Source organism: Montipora foliosa, chromosome 8 (assembly GCF_036669935.1).
Source record: "Montipora foliosa isolate CH-2021 chromosome 8, ASM3666993v2, whole genome shotgun sequence".
Taxonomy (NCBI): Eukaryota; Metazoa; Cnidaria; class Anthozoa; order Scleractinia; family Acroporidae; genus Montipora; species Montipora foliosa.
The window spans coordinates 46,531,896-46,554,395 of record NC_090876.1 but is presented as its reverse complement, the minus strand read 5'-3'; the positions used below and the strand labels follow the sequence as shown (position 1 = coordinate 46,554,395).

The 22,500-nt window shown below is 39.5% G+C and overlaps 1 protein-coding gene across 3 annotated transcripts in view; it reads left to right on the top strand.

Moving 5' to 3' along the window:
• The window catches only part of LOC137967650 (NLR family CARD domain-containing protein 3-like), a 308,047-nt gene that overhangs the window by 271,232 nt on the left and 14,315 nt on the right, over positions 1 to 22,500 (top strand). For all 3 annotated transcript variants that reach the window (XM_068814168.1, XM_068814171.1, XM_068814170.1), the window contains 3 exons: positions 5,333 to 5,374; positions 11,730 to 11,792; positions 12,587 to 14,027. In XM_068814168.1, the coding sequence (XP_068670269.1) occupies positions 5,333 to 5,374; positions 11,730 to 11,792; positions 12,587 to 14,027 (1,546 nt within the window). The remainder of the gene's footprint in view (positions 1 to 5,332; positions 5,375 to 11,729; positions 11,793 to 12,586; positions 14,028 to 22,500) is intronic.

Genomic DNA, 22,500 nt, shown 5'->3' with positions numbered 1-22,500 from the left:
ACAATTGCAAATATCTACGGGCCCAACAAAGACGCGGAAGCTGTTCAATTTTATCATAAACTTTCAAATCTATTAAGAACCAATGATTTCGGAAATGAAGAAAACATAATTATTGGAGGGGATTTTAATTGTTCCTTGGAATGTTAATTTGGATAAAAAAGGTGGAATTCAAGTTCCCCGAAGGCACGTCGTAAAATGTATTGAAGAAATTCAAGATGAATTTAGTCTCCATGACATTTGGCGCATAAAAAATCCAAATCAAAAGAGTTTCACCCGGGCTCGTTGTTCTCCTTTTATATTTTGTAGATTAGATTACTGGCTGATCTCCGATAAACTGCATGATTTAGTTACAAATGTGGATATTTTGCCCTCGATCAAATCAGACCATTCTGCAATACTTTTAGAACTCGGAAAAATTAAGGAAAATAACAGAGGTCCTGGCTATTGGAAATTGAATACGGCGCTACTGGCGAATGAAGAATATAAAAAGATGATCAATGATAAATTGCCTATTTGGCTTGAGGACACAAAGGATCTCGAAGACCGAAGATCAATTTGGGATTGGATTAAATTTAATATTAGAACCGAGTCTATTATTTTCTCAAAACGTTTATCACAAATTCGACAACAACGTGAAAGAGAATTAACTGACAAATATCAAGAATCATTAGCTGCCTTTCAAGATAATCCTTGCGACAATACGCGAATTACAAGGAAAGATATAAAAGCGAACTTGAATTAATGTATGACAAAAAAGTTGAGGGTTTAATTATACGGGCAAGGGCACGATGGCACGAACTCGGAGAAAAGAACAGTAAATATTTTTTGAATTTGGAGAAACGTAACCATATTAAGAAATACATTAGAAAATTACACATTAGTGGAGTTATCTCTACCTATCCACCCTCGATAATGAACGCACAAAAGCAATTCTACACTAAGCTGTACGGCAGTTCTAAAACAAAGTTAGACACTCCAGATGCAGCATTATTCTTTGAAAATCCAAATTTATCAAAGTTATCAAATGAAGCAAGTGAGAAATGCGAAGGAAAAATAACAATGGAAGAATGTCAAAACATTAAAACATTCCAACTAGGTAAAACTCCTGGAAATGATGGTCTACCAATTGAATTCTATAATGTATTTTGGTCGTCAATTGGTAAAATGGTGGTCGAAAGCTTTCATGAGGCTTATGAAGAGTGAAAAATGTCAAACTCACAAAGGCAAGGTGTCATTACACTTATCGAAAAAACAGGTAAAGACAGAACCCATCTTGAGAATTGGAGACCGATTTCGCTCACTAATGTTGACACTAAAATAGCATCTAAAGTGATAGCAACACGAATTACTAAAATTTTACCAGAGATAATTCACAGCAATCAGACTGGATATGTTTCAGGTCGATACATAGGGGAAGCAGCTAGATCAATTCTAGATATCATGGAATATACTAAAACATTCAATATTCAGGGTATACTATTATTTATAGATTTTGAAAAGGCATTCGACAGCCTTGAATGGAATTTTATGTTTAAATGTTTAGAAATTTTCGGCTTTGGTCATAGTCTTGTAAGATGGGTAAAAACATTTTATAATAATGTATCCAGTTGCATCATAAACAATGGATCTTTTTCTGCTAATTTTGAGTTAAGCAGAGGTGTTAGGCAAGGGGACCCTCTGTCGCCATATCTATTTGTGATCGCAATGGAGACTTTAGCTGCTGCAATCCGAACTAGTACTGATATTAAAGGAATTAAATTAGACTTAGAGGAATGGAAAATTTTCCAATATGCAGATGATCGCACTGCAAGGCTGCTGCCTAAGAAAATTTTAAAGGGGCCCTCAGAGCTAAATGCTGAGAACTTAGGAGCCCAACATATGAAGTGAAAGGTGTTGCTGTGAAAAATTAAGGCGCCCAGAGCTATTCTTTGGGAGCCCCAGGCTACCGGGCTCCTATTAGGCAACAGCCTTGCACTGCCTTTTTATCTGATTTGACATCCGCACAAAATCTCTTTAAATTACTTGATCGTTTTGGAAAAGAGTCGGGTTTAAAAGTTAATTATACTAAAACAGAGGCATTGTGGATTGGTTCGTGTCGTGACAGTCCCGAGATGCCCTTATCCCTAAAATGGCGCAAAAGTGTAAAAGCTCTTGGGGTACACTTTAGTTATGACAGAGAAGTGTCTTTTCAGAAAACTTTTTACGACAAGATCACTGAAATTAAAAAACAAATACATCAGTGGAGCTGGAGAGGTCTCTCTTTATTTGGTAAAGTATCAATTATTAAAAGTCTTCTTCTCCCTAAATTGGTATATATATTTTCTATCCTCTCACCTCCCTCGAATTTCATCTCCCTGATTCAAACGAGAATATATAAATTCTTGTGGAAAGGGCCTGATAAAATAGCCAGGAGAGCTGCAATTAATAGTTCTGACTATGGGGGGTTAAGTATCACTGATCTAGAGACTTCAATGAGATCTCTTCGATTAGCATGGATTTCGAAAATTTTTAATCCTGAACCGTCTCCATGGAAAAGCTATCTTAGATATTTGCTCAAACCTTATGGAGGTTTCTTCTTTTTTCACTGCAACTATAATATTAATTACTACCATATTAATTCGACTTTTTATTTAGAAATGCTGCAGTGGTGGTCTGAATTTCGCTCAAATTTTTCAACGGATTCTAAAGCTTATGACTCTATAATTTGGAATAATTGTAATATAAAGATAGACGGCAAACCAATCTGGTATCATAATTATATGAATGCTGGGGTGATTTTTATCAGCGATTTAATGTATTCTCGGAACAACGTTGAATCCTTTAACATAGCAAAGGACAAGGGGCTAATTGGCTCAAATTACTTGACGTGGTCTGCTGTTCGTTGCGCTGTGCCAAAGTATTTAAGGAATCTCACTGTCGAAAGAAACGTTTTAAATACACTTGAATTAAAATGTGGTATATGTGGTATAAACAAAGATTTTGATCCTCTTACGAGCAAGAGTAAAAACGTTTATGCTTCTCTCATTAAAGAAAAAGCCAAACATTCAAGAGGTTTCGTTAAACTTATGTCAGATTTTAATTTAAGTGAAGAAGAGACTCGAAAAGCGTTTTTACTGGCAAAATCAGTTGCTCTTGAAACATTTGTACAATGTTTTCAGTTCAAAATTTTAAACGACATCTTATTTTTAAATACCCGATTAGCTAAAATCGGAAGGATTCAAAGTGATCTTTGTTCGTTTTGTCAGACCTCTCCAGAAACATTAGAACATTTCTTTTATCGATGCTCCTTCTCAACAGAATTTTGGACTAAATTTGAAAACTTTTGGTTAACAGTAGCCAGGAAGCAAATAAAACTGGATTATGTTAACATTATATTAGGAATATTAGATCAGAGATCTAACCTGCTCAACTACTTCATCATTCTAGGTAAACTTTATTTATGGAATTGTCGTAAAAATAAACAAATCCCTCTCTTTCTGCCTTTCGAAGATGTAGTCAAGAGAAAATGTGAAATTGAAAAGCTTATAGCCTCTCAAAGTATCGCAAACTTAAAATGTTTTCAGGCTAAATGGAAACTTTTTTTGAATAACAATCCAGTTTTCTTTTTGTAAAAAAGTAAGTGCTGCTTGTGTAATTAGAGCAAAATGTAGAGTAAGATTTGTTTTATCAGTTGTGTAGGCAGAGTATCTGAAGTATTTGTAGTGTTTGTAATCGTAGTGTAAGTAACGATTGTATTGTAAGTAATGCTAGTAGTTACGTAAGTATTGTAAGTAATATAAGTATTGTAGATGATGATATTAGTTTTGTAAGAAATGTTAGCAGTGTTATGTAATAGTAAAAAAATGTAAAAAAAAATAATGATAAAAATAAAAATAATAAATAAATTTAAAAAAAAAGAATTTGTGACGCTGATGAATAATAAAGCAGCTGCTATTACCAAAACGATGGAATTACCTGGTGATAAATAACCTCGTCGTGGAGAGTAAATTTTTCACTTTGCAGAAACATTGGTCAACCTCAAGAGTTAGGCGATTGTGTTGAATTTGCGCATTTCTGTCAAGCTTTATAACAAAAACGGAGTGTGTTGCTATCATTTTGGCACAGATTAATTGTATCCTTTGTTTCGCGAGTAAACATGCGAGGTAACTTAATCACGGCGCCTGCTCAATTTGACGACACTTTCGATTTTGCGATTTACTTGTGCATCCATAAGTGCAATAGAAAAATTGAACGTAGGAAGAATCTCCCAAAATGATTTTCACTGATGGTAATTTTTTATGTTTGCGGTTCAAAATTTGTTGTTTTCACGTCGCAAATGTTGTTGCTGATGGCAAAATATTTCATTCTCGATCGACACTTCTTGGAAACTTGCTTCTGCTCAGTTTCTGTATCAATATTTATTTACTTTTTCATCAATATCTGTTTTGTATAAAGCAGGCTAACAAAATCTGTACCTTCCTTTGTTCGCATTTTTGAGCGTTAAAATAGAATTCGGTCCTATGTTTCTGACACAGCAAGCTGTATGGTTTGATGTCACCCATCCAGGTACTAACCCCGCTGGATAGTACGTAACTTCAGTGAACTTTTGTCTCCTTTTTACCAGTGAATGTTAAGTATCGTGAATTCTGGATTCTGAATTCCCGAGTCCAGATTGCCGATTCTAGATTTCAGATTTATTTTTCTGGTTTATGGTGTTTGGTGTTGCCTGTGTATCGTAGAATTCACCAATCCCTTTATTTTTAGCCACAGTGCACTGGTAGCTCAGTTGCTTGAGCATCGGTTTGTCATGCGGGAGGCCGCGGATTCGAACCCTGGCCAGATCAACACTCAGGATGTTAAAGTAACTGAGGAGGAAGTGCTGCCTTTGTAATTTCATCTGCAAATGGTTAGACTTTCAAGTCTTCTCGGATAAGGACTATAAACCGTAGGCCCCATCTCACAAATATCTTCTATGTTGATACGTTTCCTGTGGGACGTTAAAGAACCCACACACTATTCGAAAAAGGTAGGGAATGGAGGCCCCACTGTTATGGCTGTCCTGTTCTCTCCAGCAGAAGTGGCCGGCTTGGCAGTGACGTCTCTAAAGAGGCTTTTGGTGTACGAGGCCACCTAAGCATAAACAGTCATAAGTGAAAAAGGGACTTTGTCTAGTGCTGGAACATGTAGACATGTAGATGAAATTCTACAAAGGTGACTTGTAATGAACATGAAGTTGGTAATTACCGGCCAATATCATATACTTTCCTTTTGTTTCATTTGTTAAGAAGAGCCTTGTCTCATTGAATTATTGTTCCATCGATGCCCATTGAATCATTCTTATTTTTCTTCAAAGGAAATCAAGAGAGAGCCAATGAACAGCTTGGAAAGATCGAAGGTATTTGCTGTTTAAAGAATTATATAGCCTAATTTCTGAGATGAAGGTGTTATATAATATTATTATGAATAATTGAATTGCAATATCATTTGTTGTGCCAATTTCTCCTTGCAGCAGGAGCCTTTACAGTGGTAAACAAGTCTGCCTAAAAATTTTGTCTGCTTCTTTGACAATTTTTATCATGAGAATAAAAGACAGGGTAAATGCGGTCTGATCGATTCTTACCTTTGTTTGCGTTCCTTCCGTATGCAGGTACATTGCAGGTACATTGTCATTAATTCATCTTATTCGTGACCTCTGTTCTCCAAGAGGTGTTTCCCTACTCTTCTAGTGAGCGATGAATAGCGTAATGCTATGGCGCAAAACCGAAAAAAAAAAAATTGGTGTTTGCTTTTCTAGACCTTGCGCTCTTAAAACATTTGATGGTACAGTGATGCATTACATCCATGAAACCAAAAAAGTAACCAAGGAAAAGGAAACGTATACAATAAAAATCATTTGACATTCGCCCTACACCGAGTGCATACAGAATTGGTGGACGTATCCGCAAACTTAACCGCAATATGACAGCTATGTAATGTTAGCGCCGCCAGAACAAGACTTGATGACAACTATAATGTGATGCATTTGTTGGTTCGTATGTGTGATGTTTTGAATGGATTTCAAAACAGGATGCAAATGATTAACAACGATTTAATAAACAGTTGTAAGAAGACGTGTTACAGCATTGGTGGACACCATGATCGTTCTGTTCGATATATCCCATAGTTCCTAGCGAACATCCGGTATCAATAACTTCCGGTTTATATGAACATTACATCTCTTTCCCCCTAGTGGGTAACTCTCTAGAGTAATATGGAAAGAAATAAAATAAACTTCACTAATCAGTTTCCATGAAACTATGACTACTGACTGAAATCAAAGTCCAACAGAAACAAATGTTTTTGTACAGGCGACAGCATTGTTAACTTAACACACTATACTGTCATAGTTCAGAGCTCACAGTTGACTAAGAATCTAGGCCTACAAATCAAGAATCTGACGGGGAACTCGTTTCCTGGAAGATCTACGCGATGGTGGTTGACCAACCGGTGAGACGCACTAGCTTTGCTCGCTGGGATAGGGCTAAATGAACTTGTAGGATTAGCTTGCATGCCAGGGGAACTCACAGGTTTTGATGCTGACGGGTCAGAAGCATGCGCACGTGTGCGTGCAGCAGGCAGCTCTTGTTGGTGTTTGATGTCAGCCAGAATGCTGAGACCACTGTCACGGGACGGATCATCATCATGGTTGATGACTGACTGGTCCAGAGTTTTAAAGAAAGAGGAATTTCTGGTAACTGTGCGATTCACGTTCTGAGTATTAATCATGCTGCCTTTCTTATCCACTACAGTCAAAGGGGTAGGGTTGTAAACAGTTGCACCTTTAGACGCAGTAAATGGTCTCTTCACTACGTAGTACGGTTTCACCGGGTGAGATAGTGCTGGGTTTCACATAGACCTTGCTGTCAGCATGAGCCTTGAACTTGGATTTCTGCGAGAAATCGCGCTCGCGGACGATCTCCGACACAGGGTCAACGAAGTTGGTCTGTGGTAGCTTGTTACCCACAGGACGTTTCAGTAACAATACTGCTGGGGCCACACCAGTGGTTTGATGAGGAGAGGTGCGATAGTTTCTCAGAATCGCTTGCAGTTCCTTTCTCCAGTTTCTTCCTTCCACTTTAGCGGCTTTAAGACACTTCTTCAGTGTTTTCACGAATCTCTCCACATCACCGTTGGCCCTAGGCCATAATGGGGTTAAAACCGAGCGCATGAGCAAACTTGGCAAACTCTTCTCCTCTGAAAGGTGGACCATTGTCTGATCTAACAATCTTTGGAGTTCCGAATGTAGCAAATAGCTGAGCTAACTTAGGTATGACAGCACTAGCGGACGTTGACGACACTGGTTCTACGAACGGGAACCTTGAATAATCATCAACCAGTAGAAGTAGGATTTCACCCTCAACATGCGCAAAGTCAATGCTTTCTTCATCAAAAGGGCTGTCAGGAAGAGTTGATACTTGAACAGGCTCTCTAGCGTACACTGGGGTGACAACTTGGCACGGTAAACAGGCCTTGACCTTTGTTTCAACCATCTTGTCCATGCATGGGAACCACACCTTTTCTCGCAGGAGGGCCTTAGTTTTAACTATGCTCAAGTGACCTTCATGGGCGATGTCAACAATTCGTTCTTGTAGTGCAGCAGGAACTACTAAACGATCCGATTTTAACAGGACAGTTTCAGTGCAGGCTAATTGCTCCTTGACTTGCTCATAGCGGGATAGCTCAGATAATGATACACCAAGGTGGCGCCTTACGCCAGCAACCAGATTTCATTGCAGATATAACCGCTTGTAGCACTGGATCCATTGCGGTTGCAGATTCTACCTCAGACAATGTTACAGCTTTTGGTACTGCATTTCTTGTGATAAAAGAGATGTGGTCTTCAGACTCGATTTCATAATTGTGAGTTTCCAAGTCTCCTACTGGGTGTCTCGAAGCATAATCTGCTGGGTTTGAGGCACCAGGGCGATATTCTACTGTGAATCGGTACTGCTGTAGCCAACGTTCTATCTTGGCGGACGGTTTAGAGGTGGGGTTGTTAAACAAGGAAACCAGAGGTTGATGGTCTGTGATTACTTTAAATTCCCCTCCATAGATGAACAGGTGAAAGCGCTTTACAGCCCAGTAAACTGACAAAGCTTCACGATCAATCTGTGGATATCTAGCTTGAGTTGGTGTCAGTGGAGAACTGGCATAATGCAAAGGTGTCACTTCATTAGTCGAAACATCTTTCTGGGCCAGGACAGCACCTTAACCCATGGGACTACCATCGACAAAGATGGAAGTAGGTTTCTTTGGATCGAAGTATCCAAGGGTAGTCTTGGTAGATAGTGCCGCTTTTAGGCGTTCGAATGATGACTGTTTTTCCTCAGTCCACTGCCACTTCACTCCATTACAGGTCAGCTGTCGTGCAAGATTCTTGATGAACCTAGAGCAGAATGCAGCTGAGCTAAGGAGGCTTCATACTTCAGATACATTGGTTGGTGGCACAACATTTTGAAGAGCTTCTACCTTTTTAGGGTCAGGTGACATGCCCTTTTCAGAGAACACATGGCCAAAGAAGAGCATAGTGGGAACTCGAAACTGACACTTAGGTAAGTTTATTGTCAGACCACTCTCCTGGAGTTGACGGAACACTTGTCTCAGATGTCGGTCATGAGTGTCTTGGTCTGCGCCCCCAACATAGATGTCATCACTGATGTTCTTGACGCAGGTTATGGTATGATGTGTCACTCCCTGATGATAGCAAATTCTATTAATCTCGTTCGGTTTATTCGGCTTGGGTACAACAACAATTGGCGACACCCAAGGGGTGGGGCCTTCTACGCGTTCAATGATGTCATCATTTTCGAGCTGTTTGAGTTTTTCCTCCACCTGTTTTCTTACATGGAGAGGGACTCGGCGATGTGGCTGAGCCACGGGTTTGACAGATTCATCTATATGTATGCGTGCTGGTTCACCTGTGTACTTGTCCATTCCACTGGTTAGATTAGGAAATTCCTTGAGAAAATCTTGGGCATCAGGTGGCAGGCTAACAGGAGGTTCGACCGTACTAACAGCTTTAATAAGATCTAATGCTTGTGAAATTGTCCAGCTAAGTATGGAGCTTGATGAACCCTTTGCGACATAGAATGTTTCCACGGATGAACAGCTACCACTGGTGACAGTAGCTCGGAACTTTCCACACAGGGTTAGTGGCTTATCAGACATGTATGGATACACTTTGGCACTTGTTTCAACCAGTTGTGGCTTTGATTTAAGGCCATCAAAGTCTCTCTTGCTTAAGATATTCACGGTTGCTCCTGAATCTGCCATAATGCGGATTGGTGTGTTCATGATGGTGACCTGAAAGATAGGCTTGCCAGCTTCGTGTCCCTGTGCACCAATGTTAAAAGTATACTCTTCACTGTTGTCACTATAAACACCCGCTAGAGATGACATTTCACTACTCGGAGACACGTCAACATCTGCAGACCTGACATGGTATTTACCTCTTGACGTTTTCTTTGGGTGCAAAGATTTGGACCGATTATTGGGTTTGCCACGACAAACTTTGGAGAAATGGTTCATTTTGCCACAGTTCAAACACTTTTTACCTTGAGCAGGGCAAGTTCCTTGATGTGGGTAATTTCCACCTCATAAACCACACCTATTGTTACGCAATCCAGACTTTGGTAGACCACAAGAATTCTCTTTCTGCTGAACGTCGGTTGCTTTATTTCTACCATAGCCCAGTGCATTGGATTGCTGTCCCTCCATCTCACTGGTCTGTTCGTCGGCGGTTTCCATGGCGCGAGCTACTTTCAACAAGTTCTCAAGATTGAGGCTCTGTTCGATTGCCTTACGTCTCAGGCGAAGCGATGAGGTTCCTTGAATAATCTGCCGCTTCATTTCCAGTTCGGGATCGGCGAATTGACACTTGCGTGCTAACAGCTGGAGATGTGTGTAAAACTCGATAATATTTTTGCCAGACTTTTGGGTTTCCTGACGAAAGACATACACGTGATAATCCACACACTTTTGAGGCTCCAAATGGTCAGCAAGAGCCTTTACGGCAGTCTTTTATTCGTCACTTCCTTCCGGCAGTTCTGGAACGGTAAGGGTCTCAAACACATCACAGGTTTCTTCTCCCACGTAATGCAACAACATGGCTTTCTTTTGAGATGCTCGGGTAATGTTCATTGCTCTAAACATGTTGTCCAAACGCTTGACATACTTCTCAAAGCGAACGGGTACTGTATCTCTTGGTTGAAGATCAAACTCAGGAAAGGTCGGTAGGTTAACTGCCATTGCAGAGGTTGCTGAAGGCTACGAAGGGGAAGTGGTTGATGAAGAATCTGCAGGCATTGAAAACAAGGCTGATCGGTAGGATTTTCCGGTTGATTTAACACTTTAAACGTAAAGATTTCCTTTTTCGATTACTTGCATCCCATCCTCGTCGCCATTTGTGATGTTTTGAATGGATTTCAAAACACGATGCAAATGATTAACAAAGATTTAATAAACAGTTGCAAGAAGACGTGTTACAGCATAGGTGGATGCCATGATCGTTCTGTTAGATATATCCCATAGTTCCTAGCGAACATCCGGTATCAATAACTTCCGGTTTATACGAACATTACAGTATGCAAACTGAATACTCACTTCACGATCCGTCAAGGTCGCAGTCCTTCTTTAGCTTTCTGTGCATGACGTTATGACTCTTGCATATCGTTAGGGAGCTGTAGCAAAGACAACAACGACGGCAACAAATAAGCATTTTTAATGTGAAAAAATAAATTTGAATAAACAATAGCTTTGCACGCCCTGCACGTGCATTTTTCATTTTTGTCCATTTGTTTGCCGTCATCAGCAAAACAACAACGTAAAAGAAGCAAATTTGAGGTTTTATGGACGACGTCAGCACTTGGAGATAAATTTTCATTTTTTCCCCTAAATCACAGTTAATCGAGGGACTAGTTATGAAACTTTAAAACCTTCAAAAGCGAGAACAATTTTGTCACAATCGATGTTGAATTGACAGTGACAGTGCGCAATTTTTTGTTAACGCTTCACACGGGCTCGCAAATTAGGTGCGCATAATTTAATCGAAAATTTTGATTGGTTATCTTCTTGATCGAAGGTGTGTTTTGTGCACCGTCAAGGCCAAAAATACAGACAAAAACATGAAACAAAAAGATTTGTCGAGTTTCATAACCATCTCTATGCATTAACTATGCTTAAATTAAGCGTGATTGATATTGGTTTCATTCTTGAGGTACGGCCACACCATTGTTATGTTAAAAACCTTTGAATAGTTCCAAAGTGATTACAATAACGCGAATTTATGTTTTGAGATGACGTTCTCGTTGCCGTTCCCGTCGTTGTTGCTAAAGCTCCCTATTAACGGGCCGTAGACGGACGGAGTTACGCATTGATGTTTGTACAGTTGGTTTGCTGACCGTATCAGTTCGTTCTTATTGGCCATATGAGACCTGATTGAAAAACGTTTGGATTATGTACTAATGAATCTTGAAAATAAGCATTTATTTCTATGAAGTATTTCTAGAGCTATAGCTAATTTCAAGACATGCAGTCGCGGCACATTGGGGTTCATATTTGGTTATCCGTCGATTTTCTTGCCGTGCTGTCACTCGACCCCGTAAAGCAAAGAAGATGACTCCTTCATACGTTTCCCTCTCACTGCCATTACAGAGTTACTTAAATTAAACTTGACAGTTTGGTGTGTTTATCTTATTCCTCGGTTTATTTAGAGATGGTGAAGCATCTTCAGCCATGCGAAAGGAACAGCAAAGAATGTCTGAAAGATAAGCAAGGTTGGTTGTGACAGTCTGAAGGTTAAAATATCAGTAAGACTGGATTTCTATAGCAGCGCTTGTGTCGAAAGAAATGGATAAACTCTAGTATATAACTGAGAGGTAAACTAGCTGTGGTCTTAGATTATTGCAAATGTGTTCGACACTCATTCAGGGAGTGAAATAGAAGAGAGCAGCGTCTGTTTCCTAGCGGCGAAAGACACCACTACACAGCTTTTTGATATTTTGATGATTAGCTTCGCTGATCTTTGTTAATCATAGTTAAAATAAATCAACACAGCTTCAATTACTTTGGAGAAAACTGCTAAAGAGAGTAAAATGACAGAAAATTGCATGATCGCCATGAAGAAACGGCAGATATAATTTGATTTCTTAGGCTACGTTTACACGATACCGGACAAATCTTCAAAGGGTTTTTACCGGACATGTTCCCAGAGAACTGTGCAATAGTTTTGTTCTGCTCACATGGAACCTACTAACCGGTTGAATTTCAACCCTTCTGAGTAGTTTTGCCATCTGCTCGTGGGCAGAGCGCCACCAAATCTGACTATATTTATCACCCATATACACAGACGATAGATATAAATATAACCATAACCTAGATTTTCGCCTCACCAATACAACAGACACCGTAGGATAATGTTTTACATACACAAGATTACTGTAGAGGGGGTTAGGATCCTATAGAAAAGAGACCACTTATCTTTGGAATCTTTCTTGGCGGTGTTCCCGAAGGCCGGTTGGGTGAAGTTCTTCACTTTCGTTTGACCTAACCAACTACTTTTCAATTTCAGATCCTATTGATCTTGTAAACTACATTAGCCTTATTCGCAAGCTTTACGAAGACCGTGAAGGATGGCTGGCGCCTTTCCCGTGGTGTGAAGAGTTTCGATTCAATCTCGATAACATTTTTACAAGACTCAAATTTGTCAGTAGAAAAAAAGAACGAGGAATAAAAACTGATGAGAGTGTTGACATGTTTCAAATATTTCAACCGCATAAAGAATGCTCACAACCGAAAAGGGTCTTGATTGAAGGGCAGCCAGGCATGGGAAAGACAACGTATTGTCACAAGATTGCTTTCAACTGGGCCAAGGAACGCAAAGGTGGCGAATCATTTCCTGATGTCTTACTTGTGCTTCTATTAAAATGCAAAGACATCAACTTTAGCCTATGGGAGGCTATTGATGATCAGCTGTTACCGAGAGAAGTGAACGAAGAAGAGAAAGAGAGATTTTTCGCGTTCATTCGGGACAACCAGTCAAAGGTTTTACTGGTGCTTGACGGGTTAGATGAGTTACCCAGAAGCAAATTGTCGATCTATAAAGAAATCATTCAAGGAAGAGTTCTTCCAGAGTCTTACTTAGTGGTTACTGCACGACACGAAGTTGGAATGACAGTACGAGAATGCTGCCACACCCTGTTAGAGGTAGAAGGGTTTACCAAAACCGATGCCAAAAATTTCATTGAGAGGTATTTCAGAGAAGGGGAAGAAGATTTGGCACAAAAGCTCTTGGACAAACTGGACTCTGACAAAAGCCTACAAGACCTTACAGCAAATCCGTTAAACGCTGCTCTTCTCTGCCTCCTCTGTGAAGACTTTGGAGGAAAATTACCTGAAAGTAGAACTCTGGTTTACCTTGAAATAGTTGAATGCGTGCTGAGAAGGTACAGGCTAAGGCTGAAATTACCAGAAACAGATCAAGACCTTGTAGCATTATACCAAGTTGAACTGGAGCAACTTGGCAGTATCGCCATGGAGGGTTTGCAGAACGATAGCATGTGTTTTGACCAGAACGCATTTCAGGGTTTCTCAAGCGATTTAAAATCAGGCCTCGGATTTTTGTCAGTGGAGGCTGGACGAAGTAAGCGAAGACCTGGTCGAAGCTATAGCTTCCTGCACAAGAGCTTTCAGGAATTCTTCGCAGCACATTATCTCTGTTGTCAGCTTCTTGATGAGAAAATCTCTGTTGATTGCTTAATTGATGATATCAGATTTTTTGGTGAGTTCCAGCAGGTGCTGATGTTTACGAGTGGTATGTTGGCTCAAAAGTGCGAAACAACAGTCAAGGCACTTATCGCTGGTATAGCTACTCAAGTCAACCCAGATGGCAGTGATCTGGAGGTTGCATTGGCTTGTATCAATGAATGCAAGAGAGAGGAGAATACTTTTGACAAAGAAATGGCAAAGTTCTTTGGCTCACGTCTTCAACTTGCGGAGGCTTTTTGCAGCGGGTAAGGTTACAGTAAAAGTAATGATGTTAAGTCAGCAGTTTTAGTTTAAGATTGATTTTCAATCCACATTAACGCTTTTCCAATAATTCACCTTGAACATATGATTCTATTGTACTGGCGTAGCTGACCCACGAAATTGCATTGCAGATCTTTTTCTATGAACTGTAAGAGAACATAATGTAAACATAATGTAGTAATGTAAAAACAAATAATAATAATAATAATAATAATAATAATAATAATAATAATAATACCAAAACCTCGTAGCAGCACGAAGTAAGATATCGCTTTGATGATCCATACGATGTTTTTGAAATTCATATTTAATCAATACATGTTTCGGATGAAACATCACGAAATTGCATTGCAGATCTTTTTCTATGAACTGTAAGAGAACATAATGTAAACATAATGTAGTAATGTAACAACAAATAGTAATAATAATAATAATAATAATAATAATAATAATACCAAAACTTCGTAGCAGCACGAAGTAAGATATCGCTTTGATGATCCATACGATGTTTTTGAAATTCATATTTAATCAATACATGTTTCGGATGAAACATCATCCATCGTCAGTTGTACAATGAGAAATAAATCAAGTGACCTTCATGGGCGATGTCAACAATTCGTTCTTGTAGTGCAGCAGGAACTACTAAACGATCCGATTTTAACAGGACAGTTTCAGTGCAGGCTAATTGCTCCTTGACTTGCTCATAGCGGGATAGCTCAGATAATGATACACCAAGGTGGCGCCTTACGCCAGCAACCAGATTTCATTGCAGATATAACCGCTTGTAGCACTGGATCCATTGCGGTTGCAGATTCTACCTCAGACAATGTTACAGCTTTTGGTACTGCATTTCTTGTGATAAAAGAGATGTGGTCTTCAGACTCGATTTCATAATTGTGAGTTTCCAAGTCTCCTACTGGGTGTCTCGAAGCATAATCTGCTGGGTTTGAGGCACCAGGGCGATATTCTACTGTGAATCGGTACTGCTGTAGCCAACGTTCTATCTTGGCGGACGGTTTAGAGGTGGGGTTGTTAAACAAGGAAACCAGAGGTTGATGGTCTGTGATTACTTTAAATTCCCCTCCATAGATGAACAGGTGAAAGCGCTTTACAGCCCAGTAAACTGACAAAGCTTCACGATCAATCTGTGGATATCTAGCTTGAGTTGGTGTCAGTGGAGAACTGGCATAATGCAAAGGTGTCACTTCATTAGTCGAAACATCTTTCTGGGCCAGGACAGCACCTTAACCCATGGGACTACCATCGACAAAGATGGAAGTAGGTTTCTTTGGATCGAAGTATCCAAGGGTAGTCTTGGTAGATAGTGCCGCTTTTAGGCGTTCGAATGATGACTGTTTTTCCTCAGTCCACTGCCACTTCACTCCATTACAGGTCAGCTGTCGTGCAAGATTCTTGATGAACCTAGAGCAGAATGCAGCTGAGCTAAGGAGGCTTCATACTTCAGATACATTGGTTGGTGGCACAACATTTTGAAGAGCTTCTACCTTTTTAGGGTCAGGTGACATGCCCTTTTCAGAGAACACATGGCCAAAGAAGAGCATAGTGGGAACTCGAAACTGACACTTAGGTAAGTTTATTGTCAGACCACTCTCCTGGAGTTGACGGAACACTTGTCTCAGATGTCGGTCATGAGTGTCTTGGTCTGCGCCCCCAACATAGATGTCATCACTGATGTTCTTGACGCAGGTTATGGTATGATGTGTCACTCCCTGATGATAGCAAATTCTATTAATCTCGTTCGGTTTATTCGGCTTGGGTACAACAACAATTGGCGACACCCAAGGGGTGGGGCCTTCTACGCGTTCAATGATGTCATCATTTTCGAGCTGTTTGAGTTTTTCCTCCACCTGTTTTCTTACATGGAGAGGGACTCGGCGATGTGGCTGAGCCACGGGTTTGACAGATTCATCTATATGTATGCGTGCTGGTTCACCTGTGTACTTGTCCATTCCACTGGTTAGATTAGGAAATTCCTTGAGAAAATCTTGGGCATCAGGTGGCAGGCTAACAGGAGGTTCGACCGTACTAACAGCTTTAATAAGATCTAATGCTTGTGAAATTGTCCAGCTAAGTATGGAGCTTGATGAACCCTTTGCGACATAGAATGTTTCCACGGATGAACAGCTACCACTGGTGACAGTAGCTCGGAACTTTCCACACAGGGTTAGTGGCTTATCAGACATGTATGGATACACTTTGGCACTTGTTTCAACCAGTTGTGGCTTTGATTTAAGGCCATCAAAGTCTCTCTTGCTTAAGATATTCACGGTTGCTCCTGAATCTGCCATAATGCGGATTGGTGTGTTCATGATGGTGACCTGAAAGATAGGCTTGCCAGCTTCGTGTCCCTGTGCACCAATGTTAAAAGTATCCTCTTCACTGTTGTCACTATAAACACCCGCTAGAGATGACATTTCACTACTCGGAGACACGTCAACATCTGCAGACCTGACATGGTATTTACCTCTTGACGTTTTCTTTGGGTGCAAAGATTTGGACCGATTATTGGGTTTGCCACGACAAACTTTGGAGAAATGGTTCATTTAATCAATACATGTTTCGGATGAAACATCACGAAATTGCATTGCAGATCTTTTTCTATGAACTGTAAGAGAACATAATGTAAACATAATGTAGTAATGTAACAACAAATAGTAATAATAATAATAATAATAATAATAATGATAATAATACCAAAACTTCGTAGCAGCACGAAGTAAGATATCGCTTTGATGATCCATACGATGTTTTTGAAATTCATATTTAATCAATACATGTTTCGGATGAAACATCATCCATCGTCAGTTGTACAATGAGAAATAAACTAAAGTTGAGCAATAAATAGTGTAACAAAGTGAGATATAACATGAATAATTAAAGTGGTACTTTGATCAAAAAGTTACCTTACCTTTTCTTTTATATTTCGAAAGTATGTATTATAAGTACCTACCATGCCAAATTTTAAGCCATGACTCTGACGAGAAGTCCGACTTTTTGAACTACGAATTCTCGATATGATTGCTCGCCATTATTCAATTCAAAACTGGCCGTGTTCAAAAGAGAGAGTTGGGTCGAGAAGGATGTGACGTCATCCAATCAAGACATCAAAACAAACGTGGCTACTTTAGTAAACCGAAGAGGAGTGCGAGGTTCATGTTTTATCCTTCGTGGTGTGTTCTTGTCTACGCTTGCCTTGGAAAAGATTATGCCGTGTAGTCGTTGCGTTGTGCAGGGTTGCAGCAATCCTTCCAACCCTAAAGCGGGAATTTCGCTATACAATATCCTTGTTAACCCAAGTTTTATAAGAGCTCAATGGAAAAGATTTGTCTCCGCTCACCGAGCAAACTTCAATCCCCCAGGCCGTTTTGACATTTGCTCGAAACACTTCACGGAGGATTGTTTCGCTGGAACGATTCATGTCGGAGGTGCGAGCCATCTTCAGTTCCGATATATAATATGGAAGAAGAAGGATAAGGGCCGATTTACATGGTACGATTTTTGTCCCATGCGACTTATGACAGGCCCACGACATGATTTACGATTGTTGTGTACGTCAGAAAAAATTTCGTAGCATTTTAAAACACGTTTTAAAACGCTGCGACAGTCGTAAGTCATGTCGTAGGCCTGTCGAGAGTCTATTGGTTTCATTATATAATAATAATAATAATAATAATAATAATAATAATAATAATAACAAAATTACCTAAAACAGCGTGACCTAGCCCCTTTAAGATGAGTGAACTGGACTAGACATAAGAAACGTTCATGGAAAGAGAGTTGACATAGCTTCAATAATTATTGACTTTTTTCACTGAACAGATTAAATTATGGCAAAACACAAGACTCTACTTTATTATGTTCATGTACGTGCTCATAATTAACTTCAGATAAACTTATAGCTTTGAAATTTTGTGTTATTCTTGTGTCACTGGACTTAATTATGTACATGTAAGAGATATCTACCAACGACAGAGGTTTTTTGGGAATATACATGTACATCCTGAGGACTGCAGGCACAAGGGATGATGTGACTTGTTGTCTGTACATGTGCATGCCAGTAACATGTCAAAATATAATAATAACAATAATAATAATAATAATAATAATAATACTTTATTATGTGCACATTATGTTTTCTTACCGTTCATTTTGTTCGTTTGCTTTCGTACTTTATATACTACTACACTAAGGCCTACATGCAAACTGTATTACTCAAATGCTTCATCTTAAAAACTCCGAAAGACTCGAAAGTTACATTATTTGGTAACTTACTCAACTGGAGTTGTTTAAGGCGTTGTATCATTGAGCGCAAAAGAAAGGCTTACACTTCCCATCGTAGGTTTTTAGTGTATTGTTCTTTTTGGCTACAGATCGCTCCAATGTGTTTTAATTGAGTAATTGGATTAGACAATATCGGCAAATAATTCTTAAGGCGATTGTGGGAAATTATTTGTTTTCAACATTGATAATTTTATTTTTGTTCTCGTACAATTCATTTTGTTGGTTTGCTTTCGTACGTTATATACTACTACACTAAGGCATATACACAGACTGTATCACACATATGCTTTATCTTTAAAACTTCCAGACACTCGAAAGTTTACATTATTGGGATTTGGATTTGTTTGATTTGTTTGGATTTGGATTTGTTTAACGCGTTGTACCATTGAGCGCAAAAGAAAGACTTCCACATCCGGTTTTTAGTGTATTGTTCTTTTTGGCTTTAGATCGCTCAATAGATTCAATGTGCTTTAATTTAGTAATCAGATGAGACAATGTCGGCAAAAAATTTTTAAGGCGATAGTGGTAAATTATTTGTTTTCGAACAACAATAACAATTTGTAACAATTTGTTGGTGTAAATTATCCGATTAAGCAGTTTGTATTGGAGAATCTTGTTCTGCTGTCGAGTGAGACTACATAAGGAATTAGATTTTTTCCAGTCAAGGATATAATCGTGGAACGAAGTGGTGTGGTTGTTGCGTGCTGAAAGGAGAGACCTGAATGATCATCACAAGTTTCCCTTGGGGCATCTACTTTTTCTTATTTACATAAATGACCTATCTGATAACATTTCTTCAATAATCCGCCTGTTTGCTGACGATTGCATCATCTATCTAGGACTCTTTTCTCCTAAATCACCTGAACAGCTTCAATCAGATTTAGATTCTCTTTTTTCATGGGCAGATAAGTGGCAAATGCGTTTTAATTGCAGCAAGTGTTGCATTGTGACTATGTCGTTAAAAAGAGTTGAAAACCTCTCAACTTCATTTCTCGTAATTTTTATCATTGTACTCGTGCAATTTAAAAATTAAACGACACTTACCTGAAGTTTGATTGTAATTCTACTGACTTACAGGATGCTGAGAGATTACATGAGATAGCAAGCACATGCGCCAATCAGGTCTTAAAGACTGAATGTAGGTGTTACCCAACAGCTCATGTAATCTCTCAGCATCCTGTAACTCAGTAGAATTACAATCAAACTTCAGCTTACAGGTAAGTCTCGTTTAACCTTCAAATTGTACCTCAGCTTGTTACCATGCTGAGAGATTCCACGAGACTTCAAAGCAACACGGACATGAAGAAACAACAACATGCCACTTGATTATTTACGCCGCTTTATGTAAATGATGCATCCCACAGACATGATAAGACTGATTGTGCATAACCCTTCTAGTAACTGTATCCCCGCTTACGGGTTTCTACTGTTTAACATAGCTTAGTAGCAACTGTGACTGGCCGCTTACTCTCAATGCTTTGCTTCTCACAAGGTATTCTTTAAGAGTAGTTACAACACAAATAGAGGATTGTTGAAATGACTCCAAAGCAATTCGAGGGTGAGTTACCCCCGGTTTGGTTTGGTTGACGCATGACAAATGTGTATTTGTCATCAGTTGCAACCATGTGGTTTATGTCTAACAGATGAATAGTCTGGCCTTGTTGGCCTGATACTAATAACAGCAACATAACAAGTTTTAACGGACCGGAAGTGTTTTGAGTGTCGTGAATCAACAGGATGAAGAGTAGCCAGGTGAGCTAATACCACTCGGACATCACAATCCTCAGTGTACTTGGGCTTGGGTGGCCGTGACTGGAAAATCCCTTTCAACAAGCGGCAAACCAGCGCGTTCTGTCCAACTAAAGACATACGAAGACAACACACTTCTAGAGAATGCCGAAGGCATACCACGTCTTAAAACCGGGCTGGTGTCAAATTTTATGTTTTTTTGTTGGTAGTCACAAATGTGCATACCCCACGGATATTGAATTAAGCTCCGATCGGGTGAATTTACCGTTATACCCTTCGGTATGTCCGAACTTCCCTGCCCCAATTAGAAACTTTCCCTGCGCTTCGCGATCATGTGCGCGCGTTAGACCACTCGGCCACCGCGACACAGTTCTGTTGCAAGGAGGAAAACAATTATTTATTGTGGAATCTTTCCGCCGGCCATGATTGACACAGTATTAAAATATTCGATAAAGTGGACAGACGTTTTTTTCTTTGAGAAAGACAAGCTTAAGCGGTAAGAAAAATTTTCTACGTTATTTCTAGATCTTGCTTCGTACTTATACTTGTGTGTTCCGCTGTGAACATTACGGTATTTTGCACAGAACGAATACTTCATTAGAAGTATTTTGCATAGCACGAATGCTCCAATATTTCTTGGGAACCGGTTTGTTCAGCCGTTTTGACGTAGACAGAAAATAAGAAAATAGCTTTCAACGGCCAAACAAAATAAAAAATGAAATCAGCGGTCCCCCATCCAAGTACTAACCTCATTCGGAGGAGCTTAACTTCAGCTGACACCTGGGCTAACATCAACGATTGAGATCTTTGTGTTAAATTCGCACATGTATCTTGTCGAACTTTATTAAAACTTGAAAGAAAAAAAGTAAACCAACAAAAACCCGGTGTCTTGCCGTCATTTTGTCACAGATGCATCCTTTGTTTCGTGAGTTGTCAGTATTAAACACGCAAGGTAACTTGATCACAGGCGGCCGCTAAAATCGATGTCACTTTCGATTTTGTGATTTTACTTGTACGACGAAAAGTACGATAGAAAAATTGAACTCAGATTGAACGTACAAAAATCTCCCGAAATGTTTTTCGCTGATGGTAACTTGTATTTTATTCGTGGCACAAAATTTATGATGTCTTCATCTCGCAAATTGTCTTATTCTCGATCGACACTTCCTAAAAGTTCCTTCTGCTCTCCTTAAAAACTACATATCAATATTTATTTACTTTTGCGTAAATATTTGTTTTGCATACATGTAAGGCAGCTAACAAAATCTGTGCCTTGCTTTGTTCGCATTTTTGGGCATTAAAATAGAATTTTTGGTCGTATGTTCCTGACAGCAAGTTGCATCTTTTGACGTCTTCCATCCAGTTACTAACCCCGCCGGAAAGGCATTAACTTCAATGCAAATTGGTCTTGGAAAGCTGTCAGAAGCTTAGAGTACACGCTGAAGGTTGTGATGAAAAAGAAGTTGTAAATGATCAACTTGTCAGCCTTGAAGCTAAATGTTTCTCGATTTGCTTTTACTTTCTTCCATCGTTCTGGGTTAAGTACTTTACTGAACCACATGTCTTCTCAGGGGGTATCTAGCAAAGATATCTACCATGACACTGTAATGATTTATGATACCAAAACAATATCGTGTACCACATATTACGAAAGGACAACTTCAATCTATTGAAGAAACAAGCGCAGCGCAGTTGTTAGTTATGTGTCGATCAGACCGAATCTTCAACATCCTCCCTGGTAAACCACGGGCAGTTCCCTACCCTCTGTGCCAGAACAGGTTCGGTTCAGTTCGAAACTGTTCTGTACTTACCCCTTACGGCACTGACAAAAGTACCGTACGTAGTACGTAGCCATTGTCCGAGAAACTAATCTTAGCCAAAAAGGCCGAAAAGCGATCAGGACTGGGAAAACTTAGGTAAAAAAGTTGTGGGGATATGGGATTTTTGGCTTGGGGGGGGGGGGGGGGGGGACTGAGGAGATACGGGATATTTTTTAAAGTAGGAACGCATTGCGTACGTGTGGTAGTGCAGTAACTAGACTGTGTTTTCTCGAGAAGCGATCACTAGGGTTTTTTGTTTTCGTGTTTGATAGTTTTTTGTTCAGCTCGAGTGTAGAATCATGACGAACTTTTGCAGTTTGTGAGAACTATTTACTACTTGCAGCTTTTGTTGAGTTTTGAATCGATAATAGAAATAATTTTTGGCGATTTCCCGATAGAACGTCTGACTTTGATCCCTATACCACAGCTATCAGCTGTAGATACTTTTCTCCCCATAGTTTCTGTCATTCAAAAAGACAATTCCAGTTTTCGTCTAATTCAACCGATGGACTTTCATTGTTTCATACCAATATTAGAAGCCTGAAAAGTAATTTAGAAAAATTTCAAACCCATTTACTAGAAGAAC